Source organism: Salmo trutta, unplaced genomic scaffold (genome assembly GCF_901001165.1).
Source record: "Salmo trutta unplaced genomic scaffold, fSalTru1.1, whole genome shotgun sequence".
Lineage (NCBI taxonomy): Eukaryota > Metazoa > Chordata > Actinopteri > Salmoniformes > Salmonidae > Salmo > Salmo trutta.
Window position 1 is genome coordinate 6241802 of NW_021822911.1, and position 11212 is coordinate 6253013.

At 40.7% G+C, this 11212-nt stretch overlaps 1 protein-coding gene across 1 annotated transcript; it reads left to right on the forward strand.

The window, feature by feature from the left end:
- Positions 1 to 8488: 8488 nt before the first annotated feature.
- Positions 8489 to 10825, forward strand: LOC115186432 (zinc finger protein 2 homolog; the record flags this gene model as incomplete). The annotated part of the gene is made up of 3 exons (XM_029746062.1): positions 8489 to 8502; positions 9835 to 10415; positions 10500 to 10825. Coding segments are annotated over exons 1-3 (921 nt in total), but the record flags the coding sequence as incomplete, so codon positions are not given.
- Between the last annotated feature and the right edge of the window lie 387 nt (positions 10826 to 11212).

Here is an 11212-nt window from a genome sequence, read left to right on the forward strand (position 1 = left end):
GGGTCACTATAGCAACAGAGTGTTGTGATGCAGGGTCACTATAGCAACAGAGTGTTGTGATGCAGGGTCACTATAGCAACAGAGTGTTGTGATGCAGGGTCACTATAGCAACAGAGGGTTGTGATGCAGGGTCACTATAGCAACAGAGTGTTGTGATGCAGGGTCACTATAGCAACATAATGTTGCGATGCAGGATCACTATAGTAACAGAGTGTTGTGATGCAGGGTCACTATAGCAACAGTGTTGTGATGTAGGGTCACTATAGCAACAGTGTTGTGATGTAGGGTCACTATAGCAACAGTGTTGTGATGTAGGGTCACTATAGCAACAGTGTTGTGATGTAGGGTCACTATAGCAACAGTGTTGTGATGTAGGGTCACTATAGCAACAGTGTTGTGATGTAGGGTCACTATAGCAACAGTGTTGTGATGTAGGGTCACTATAGCAACAGTGTTGTGATGTAGGGTCACTCTTCTCACTCTCTGCTCTCTCTTTTCTTTCCCTCTGCTCTCTCTCTCTCTCACAGCTCTCTCTCTCTGTTCTCTCTGCTCTCTGCTTTTCCTGCTCTCTATGCTCTCTGTTCTCTCTGCTCTCTCTCTGCTCCCTCTCTGCTCTCTCTCTGCTCTCTGCTCTCTCTCTCTGCTCTCTCTCTGCTCTATGCTCTCTATTATCTCTATCTCTCTGCTCCCTCTGTACTCTCTCTCTGCTCTCTCGCTCTGCTCTCTGCTTTTGCTGCTCTCTCTTTCTCACGCTCTGCTCTGCTCTCTTTGCTCTCTGCTCTCTTTGCTCTTTCTGCCCTCTCTGCTCTCTCTGCCCTCTTTCTTCTCACTCTCTGCTCTCTCTCTCTGCTCTCTCTCTCTCTGCTCTCTCTCTCTCTGCTCTCTCTCTCTCTGCTCTCTCTCTCTGCTCTCTCTCTCTGCTCTCTCACTCTCTCTGCTCTCTCACTCTCTCTGCTCTCACTCTCACTTCTTTTTGCACTATGTTTGAAGGCTGTCAACTTCTTCTCAGGAGGAGAACATAGTGCAAAAAAAGTGGGCATGAACATAGAATATTTTGGGGTCCAAAAAAATAATATACAGCTGTCTTTAATAAGATCAAACTGAACTAACTGCTATCTTGAAATGTTGAAAAAGTGTTTTTAAATAGCTCAGTCTTATCACTCAATATGAGTCAAAATCTGTCACTTCCAGGAGTGCTCATTTTGTCAAAAATGAAAAAATGAAAAAAATAACAACTCACAGCTGTGTTAATAGACCCAACTCAAACATCTGCTATCTTGAAATGTCCAAAAAAGGTATTTAAATGGGCCTACCTGACATATTCTGGAGAGAAGATAAGGTCAGGGACTCCTGACTGACTCTCCGTCATGTTGAAATAGGTTCTCCTGTCTTACTTTCTGTCATGTTGAGATTGGTTTCCCTGTCTTACTTTCTGTCGTGTTGAGATGGGTTAGTTCTTCTTGAGAGAACTAACCCAAAATTAGTCGAACTAACCCAAAATGAGTCGAAAGGCTAAGGGATTTTCTAAATAGCTCAGTCTTATCACTCAATATGAGTCAAAATCTGTCATGATTGGACAGCGGGGCCATTGTTGAAGTCCCTGGTCAACGAGGTTTGTTGAAAGGCTAAGTGATTCTCTTCCTGAGAAGAAGCTGACAGCCTTCAAACAGAGCAAAAAAAGTGGTCCCAAACAATATGTCAAAATGAATAAAAAAATGATACAGCTGTCTTTAGTTCAGTTTGATCTTATTAACTGCTATCTTGAAATGTTGAAAAAGTGTTTTTAAATAGGCATCCTATCATTTGAAAATTAGTTGAAAGGCTAAGTGATTCTCCTCCTCAGGTTACTACTCTGGCCCATAAAATAGAATATGCATATTATAAGTAGATTTGGATGGAAAACACTCTGAAGTTTCTAAAACTGTTTGAATGGTGTCTGTGAGTATAACAGAACTCATATGGCAGGCAAAAAAAAACGGAGAAAAAATTGAATCAGGAAGTGGGAGAAATTCGAAATGTAGTTTTTCTTTTGAATCACCTTGAAAAAACTACAATGACATCGTAGGTGCAATGTAAATCCTGACTCTTCCATTGGCTGTCAACAATCTTTAGGAACTGCTTTTCCTCCGTCATCTGTTGCCGGGCAGAAAATTCTGTCTCGTTCAATCCCTGGCCAATCAGAGAACAGGTGTCTTATGACGCGCATCCACGTGACTTAGCTGTTGTTTTTATTTGTTCTTGTATGACTGAATACCTACAGCCCGGTTGTTAAATTATCCCCATTTGACGTTAAAAAATACCCTGAAGGATTGATTGGAAACATCGTTTGACGTGTTTCTACAAACGGTAATGGAATTGTTTGGCCATTTCGTCTACGGATTTGCGTCCACGCCACATTGGCATGGTAACATGTAGTTCTGGACGGGTCAACAAAACGGACCTATTTTGGACATAAATGATGGACTTTTGCAGAACAAATGAACATTTTTCTTGTGGAAGTGGGAGCCCATCCGAGTGCATTCCGCCAGAAGATCAGCAAAAGGTCAGTAAATATTTCCAACATATTGTTAGAGATTTGTCGACGCCGTGGTTGAAGGCTAACTGTATAGCTTAGCATTGAAGGCTAAATTCTGGACTCACAATATTGAACAATGTTGCTTTTTCCGTAACGTTATTTTTGAAATCTGACAAAGTGGTTGCATAAAGGAGTAGATTATCTCTAATTCTTTAAATAATTGTTATCATTTTTTTTCAACGTTTTATGAGTTCTTCCGTAAATTAAATGTGTCTTTTCACCGGATGTTATGGGGAGAAAACATTTTCTGAACGTCACGCACCAATGTAGAAATTGTTTTTTTGGATGTAAATATAAACTTGATCGAACAAAAAATGCATGAATTGTCTAACATGATGTCCTAGGAGTGTCATCTGATTCAGATTGTCAAAGGTTTGCTTAATTTTAGCTGTATATCTGGTTTTGTGATGGCTGTCGTGCTTGGAAAATGGCTTTTTAATTATTTTTTTTGCTGAGATGCTAAAATAATCTGTTTTTCTTTCACCGTAAAGCCTTTTTGAAATAAGACAATGTGATTGGATTAACTAGTAGAGTATCTTTAAAATGCCATATAATACTTGAATTTTAATTTTGAGATTATTTGGATATGATACTTTATCAGTGTTTACAGTCATACCAACATGATGTATATGATACTTTATCAGTGTTTACAGTCATACCAACATGATGTATATGAAACTTTATCAGTGTTTACAGTCATACCAACATGATGTATATGATACTTTATCAGTGTTTACAGTCATACCATGAAATGATCAGTTAACCTCTAGACTAGAAACACAGACAAATCACTTCAGGATGAAGTCCAATAGATGTCGCTGTTGCACTGTAGTAGTGGGGGGGGACAGGAAGTTCCGGTAGGCGCACACCATTCTTTAGAATAAGGAAAACGCAAGAACTGTGCTGTCCTTTTCTCTTTATTACTACAGTCTGAGGTCGGTAACGTCAACAGTGAGGACAATCCCAGCCTGCCACTCTCCTTCCACACTGAGTCCAAACCTACAGTCACTGGGTCCTGATTGTGACAGTGGAGCCCAGTTTGCACTGCAGGATCCAGAGATGGAATCAGTGAAGCTGGAAGACTGCAGTCAAACACTGGAGCTGAATGTCAACATTAAAGAAGAAGAGGAGGAGGAGATTGTCTCAACATGGTCTCCATTCTCTACATCCAGAGAGCAACAGCAGGAAGATCACAGAGCTAAGAGGTCTCACCACTGCCCACATTGTGAGGAGATTTTCCCAATTCTATCAAAGCTAAAAATACACTTTAAAACACACACTGGAGAGAATCTGTATCCCTGTAATGACTGTGGGAAGAGATTCACAACATCAAGGTCTCTGACAGTTCATCAGAGAATACACACAGGAGAGAAGCCTTACTCCTGCTCTGACTGTGGAAAGTGTTTCTCTTGACTGGACGACTTAAAAACACATGAACTTATACATACTGGAGTGAAGCCTTACTCCTGCTCTGACTGTGGATAGAGTTTCTCTCGACTGGGAAACTTAAAAACACATGAACTTATACATACAGGAGTGAAACCTTACTCCTGCTCTGACTGTGGAAAAAGTTTCTCTCGACTGGGCGACTTAAAAACACATGAACTTATACATACTGGAGTGAAGCCTTACTCCTGCTCTGATTGTGTAAAATGCTTCACAACATCAACTGACCTAAAAGTTCACCAGAGAACACACACGGGAGAGAAGCCTTACTCCTGCTCTGACTGTGGAAAGAGTTTCTCTCGACTGGCCCAGTTAAAAAGACACCAAGGTAATCATAAAGGAGAGAAGCATTATCACTGATCTGACTGTAGATTTTGTTTTTTATCAACAGCTGAGCTAAAAGGGTCATCAGAGAACACACAGAGGAGAGAAGCCTTACTTCTTCTCTTAATGTGGCAAGAGTTTCTCCCGATTGGGAAATGTAAAAACACACCAACGGATACACACTTGAGAGAAGCCTTACAGATTGGTGTCTTTTTAAATGGCCCAATGTGTACATAAAGGAGAGAAGTCTCATCAGTTTTCTCAGACCAGCTAAGATTAGTCACTCCACTTAATTCTCATCCTATAAAATAATTGTCAACTTTGAATTGGATCGAATGAAGACAGCGTAGAACACTCTTGTAATCCTGTTGTTTCTCACTGTGAGAACCGTGCAGAAAAAAGGGAGCATTCTAGAATGTTAGTCTCTCTTCTCTTTACTGATCAGCACCTTGTTGATATTGACATCTTGGATTTGCAATGATGGTTGAATATCCTCTGTGAGGCGTCTCACAATGGAGTCTGATGGTTGACTGGGTGGTACTGCTTCCCTCTGTAGTTTTCTGTGGGAATGAGCTTGTATTCACAACATATACTGAGTGTACAAAACATTAAGGACACCTGCTCTTTCCATAACATAGACTGTTTCTGTACAGCACTTTGTGACATCGGCTGATGTAAAAAGGGCTTTATAAATACATTTGATGATTTGATTGGTCTCCTGTACTATGTTTCCCACCAGCTCCTCTGTCAGAAACAACTTGAAGCACTCTGCCTCAGATGGAAATGGACTCCAGACTGGGACTCATCAAAACAAACAGCAGGGCCAGGAGCTTCATTTCATCAAACAACCACCCGATTGGTTTGGTATTGGGCTTGTTCGACAGGCGATTGCAGACTGACTGATGTACAAATTCCCTGTTGCTGCTGTTGAAAGAAGCGTTCCGTCCACTACATTATACGTCACACTAACAGCATTAACTTAAAGCCCCACATGATGTATTGTTACACCATGTAGGATCAGTATAGACCTAGTCTGTTCATTATATACATCTACATGATGTATTGTTACACCATGTAGGAGCAGTATAGACCTAGTCTGTTCATTATATACATCTACATGATGTATTGTTACACCATGTAGGATCAGTATAGACCTAGCCTGTTCATTATATACATCTACATGATGTATTGTTACACCATGTAGGAGCAGTATAGACCTAGTCTGTTCATTATATACATCTACATGATGTATTGTTACACCATGTAGGAGCAGTATAGACCTAGTCTGTTCATTATATACATCTACATGATGTATTGTTACACCATGTAGGAGCAGTATAGACCTAGTCTGTTCATTATATACATCTACATGATGTATTGTTACAACCATGTAGGAGCAGTATAGACCTAGTCTGTTCATTATATACATCTACATGATGTATTGTTACACCATGTAGGAGCAGTATAGACCTAGTCTGTTCATTATGTACATCTACATGATGTATTGTTACACCATGTAGGAGCAGTATAGACCTAGTCTGTTCATTATATACATCTACATGATGTATTGTTACACCATGTAGGAGCAGTATAGACCTAGTCTGTTCATTATATACATCTACATGATGTATTGTTACACCATGTAGCAGCAGTATAGACCTAGTCTGTTCATTATATACATCTACATGATGTATTGTTACACCATGTAGGAGCAGTATAGACCTAGTCTGTTCATTATATACATCTACATGATGTATTGTTACACCATGTAGGAGCAGTATAGACCTACAGTAGCTGGCTACTTATTTAGATGATGTTTGACTGAATGAAACTGCCTTAAATGTGCTGTAGTAAACATGTTTTATTCGCACTAATCAATCACCACATTCCTGTCTTTGTATGTCTCAATATAATAGTATTATTTAATTAAATCCATGTAAAATAATCTTAGTCTGAAAATAAAATGTGATCCCCAACTGCGTTTCCCTCCAGTCAGCAGACGGCGATGTGCGTCTTTCAGGCGATGCTGCAGCGTGACGTATAATCTAGTGGACGGTTCTTCATAAACAGCTCGTCAACCACCTCGGTAGCTTGCTAGCCAACATAGCCGAAAGATTCAAGCTATTTAGACGCTTTCGGTCTATATTAGCTACTGTGTTTTAGACACACTTCTGTCGTATCTACTTGTTAACCTATTTAATTTAATATTACGTTATTTTTTATTAGTCAGCTATAGTAGCTGGCTGGTTAAGTTAGCATTAGCCTAGTCGCTAATGATAGCTAGCTAGCTAACATCCCCGAACATGAGCTCCCTAAACTACTCCCCTCCTGTTAAAGAAGAGGAGGTCTGCTGGACGGAGAAAGAAGCTCTGGGGCTGAACATTGTCGTGAAAGAGGAGAAGGAAGAGGAGGATGTTACAGTAAAACAAGAAGTAGAGGGTGAGGCTGTTACAGTGAAAGATGAGGAAGACGTTTCAGTGAAAGAAGAAGATGCGTTCAGAGTGAAAGAGGAGGAGGATGTTACTGTTAAACAAGAAGTAGAGGGTGAGGCTGTTACTGTGAAAGAAGAAGAGAAAGACGCGTTCAGAGTGAAAGAAGAGGATGATGTGAAAGAAGATGAGGGAAAGAGGAGGATGTTACTGTGAAAGAGGAGAAGGTTGCAGTGTTTGGAGTGAAGAAGGAAGGAGAGATTACTGTCACATTGGAAGATGAAGAGGAGGAGACAGGAGATCTGAGTAACACCAGTAAGTACCGCCTTCAATTAGTTTTTAACTTTGGATATTCGGAGTTGGCTCGTCAATACCTCTTCAACGGAGGGTCCTGGGATGATGACTGATATGTCTAGAATCAGACGACGTAGAGAACAAGCTACCCCTTGTTTTCTCCGTTCCGTTTCCAAAAAGTGACTTAACATATATATTTGAGGAGGGTCTATCTGCTGACCGCAGACTGGGGGGCCACGGCATGTGGTGATTTTAATGTAGTGATGTTTTACTACACACCGTGACCCCCAATAGAGCCATGTGAGAGTTGGGTTGGCTTCACCAAAGATTATGGATATACTGACAAGATGTCTCTCTGCCCTAACAAGGGGAGTCGTTGTCCACAAAGCTGCACTGTGGGTTGTCTATCTCCCACCTATCCTGTCTTTGGATTGGTGGATACATCTTATTATTGTAATCTATTGTTTATATTCTATGATGGTTGTTGTCGTCAACCGCCTGTATTCAATGGAGAGAGATGCTAAGCTACTAGCATGAATATGCATAGCGATCTGGAGACAACTCCTATAGTGTTTTATCAAAGTTGTCGGTATGTCACGTGTCCACATAACAACTTAATCATTACGAAACTTCTGTTAGATCAAGTAAACCTCACGTAGCATATAAGCCATTCATTTTGTTGTTGACCAAATTCAACACTTTCCACATTGGGTTGATAATTGTTTCCACTTGGATACAACCTACTGTAACCTACTGGCATGACCTAGAGAGATACAACCTACTGTAACCTACTGGCATGACCTAGAGAGTTACAACCTACTGTAACCTACTGGCATGACCTAGAGAGTTACAACCTACTGTAACCTACTGGCATGACCTAGAGTTACAACCTACTGTAACCTACTGGCATGACCTAGAGAGATACAACCTACTGTAACCTACTGGCATGTCCTAGAGAGATACAACCTACTGTAACCTACTGGCATGACCTAGAGAGTTACAACCTACTGTAACCTACTGGCATGACCTAGAGAGATACAACCTACTGTAACCTACTGGCATGACCTAGAGAGTTACAACCTACTGTAACCTACTGGCATGACCTAGAGAGTTACAACCTACTGTAGCCTACTGGCATGACCTACAGAGGTACAACCTACTGTAGCCTACTGGCATGACCTACAGAGGTACAACCTACTGTAACCTACTGGCATGACCTAGAGAGTTACAACCTACTGTAACCTACTGGCATGACCTAGAGAGTTACAACCTACTGTAACCTATTGGCATGACCTAGAGAGTTACAACCTACTGTAACCTACTGGCATGTCCTACAGAGATGCAACCACTGGTATGCATGCATTTCTATCATAACAACAACCAAAGTGCTTCTTCATTCATTACTCAGGTAAAGACCGTGATGCCGTGCTCCACGTTGGATCCAAAATCTCTAACAAATTGATGTTTATAATGTGTTATTGTCTGCTTGATTTACTGTAGGGTCTCGTTAGTCTGTCTGGACACAAAGATACTTAGCTCATAATGTGTAGAGAATTGTTCCTTGATGGATAGGCTATTTTACAACACACAGAGCTATTTTCCTTTATTCTGGACATTTAGAATGACAACTCATTACAGAGTAGCCTAGTGGGATTATTCACAAAATTATCTGGTTATGAAATGTCATGACAAATATATTTTTAGTTTCCTTGTTTCACCTGAAATATTAAATATATAGTCCTAGGTCTATGTTGTTGTAAGGTGAAGTTATGGGTCCTACAGTAGGTCTATGTTATTGTTAGGTGAAGCTATGGGCCTATTTGTTAAACACTTAGTGTACAAACCCTCATTGTCAGGCTGATGTTAAAGCTAGCCAAAGAGCATTTTACTGGTTGAAGTGTTTTTTTAAGGATAAAGCAATTGATTTGAGACAATAACACAAACATATTAAGCAGGTGATTCAAGCGAGCCTTACAATTATAATCCAAAAGTAATGTGAAAGCAACCTGTAAATGGAGGCTATTTTTGCTGTCAGCTGAGTTGCTGTAATTTTCAAAAACTAAAATCTTCGCTCACCATTTTTGCTCCAGGCAGATATACTACATCCATAACTAGTGGTTTCCTCATTACCAGATATACGACATCCATAACTAGTTGTTTCCTCATTACCAGATATACTACATCCATAACTAGCGGTTTCCTAATTACCAGATATACTACATCCATAACTAGTGGTTTCCTCATTAGCAGGGACCAGTTTCTGCAACCAAATTGTGTGCGCATTGCCCTCGTGACGCAATTTTATCAAACACAGAAAGGGGCCTATATTGGAGACCAAAAGTCGTCTGCCACACTGCTTAGGATTTTAACAAATTTAATATCTTATTTCTAGTTACTACTAATGTGAAAACAAGACAAAATATGATTGTTACTAACTTGACTGTCTTAATTGTCAAATAATTTAACTGACTTCAATTGTTGTACAACTTCATGGGTACGCTCTGGGCATCACCTTTTACCTCAAATAAACAGTGGATTTCTGCTGTTCTGGGCCTTTAACCATCTGTCTGACTTTGTCATTCACACAGGAGAGAGACGGGACAGTCGTGGATCCTCTGGGGATCCTCAACAACATCATGATGCTGACGAGGCAGAGAAGAGTCTCTCCAGATCAGAACTCCTCAAGAAACACCAGCAGATACCCACAGGAAAGAAACCTCACTGCTGCTCTGACTGTGGGAAACATTGCAAATCTTCATCAGTTCTTAAAATACACCAGCGAGTACACACAGGAGAGAAACCTTACAGCTGTGATCAATGTGGGAAGAGTTTTACTAAATCAATTAATCTGAAAACACACCTGAGAACACACACAAGAGAGAAGCCTTACAGCTGTGATCAGTGTGGCAAGAGTTTTACTCAGTCAACCAACCTGGTATCACACCAGAGAACACACACAGGAGAGAAACCTTATAGCTGTGATCAGTGTGGCAAGAGTTTTACTCAGTCAAGTAGCCTGGTATCACACCAGAGAACACACACAGGAGAGCAGCCATATAGCTGTGATCAGTGTGGCAAGGGTTTTACTCGGTCAACCAACCTGGTATCACACCAGAGAACACACACAGGAGAGCAGCCATATAGCTGTGATCAGTGTGGCAAGAGTTTTACTAATTCAAGAAACCTGGTATCACACCAGAGAACACACACAGGAGAGAAACCTTATAGCTGTGAGCAATGTGGGAAAAACTTTTCCCGGATAGGATACCTTAAAGGACACCAGAGAACACACACAGGAGATAAACCTTATAGCTGTGATCAATGTGGGAAGAGTTTTACTCAGTCAAGCAACCTGGTATCACACCAGAGAACACACACAGGAGGGCAGTCATATAGCTGTGAGCAATGTGGGAAAAGTTTTTCTCGGATAGGACACCTTAAAGGACACCAGAGAACGCACACAGGAGAGAAACCTTATAGCTGTAATCAATGTGGCAAGAGTTTTACTCATTCAAGCAACCTGGTATCACACCACAGAACACACACAGGAGAGAAGCCTTATAGCTGTGATCAGTGTGGCAAGAGTTTTACTCAGTCAAGCAACCTGGTATCACACCAGAGAACACACACAGGAGAGCAGTCATATAGCTGTGAGCAATGTGGGAAAAACTTTTCTCAGGGAGAAAGCCTTAAAGAGCACCAGAGAACACACACAGGAGAGAAGTCTTATAGCTGTGATCAGTGTGGCAAGAGATACTCTCATTCAAGTGGTCTGATTAAACATCAGAAAATACATGCAGGAGATTCACAGAGTGTAGAATGATCTCCAACACCAGACCTGGGTAGTAGAACACAGAGTGTGGAATGATCTCCAACACCAGACCTGGGTAGTAGAACACAGAGTGTGGAATGATCTCCAACACCAGACCTATATACATCAAATCACATTTTATTTGTCACATACACTTGTTTAGCAGATGTTATTGTGGTTGTAGCAAAATGCTTGTGTTTCTAGCTCCAACAGTCCAGTAATATCTAACAAGTAATATCTAACAATACACACAATCTAAAGGAATGGAATTAAGAATATATAAATATTTGGACGAGTGATGTCAGAGCTGCATAGACTAAAATACAGTAGAAT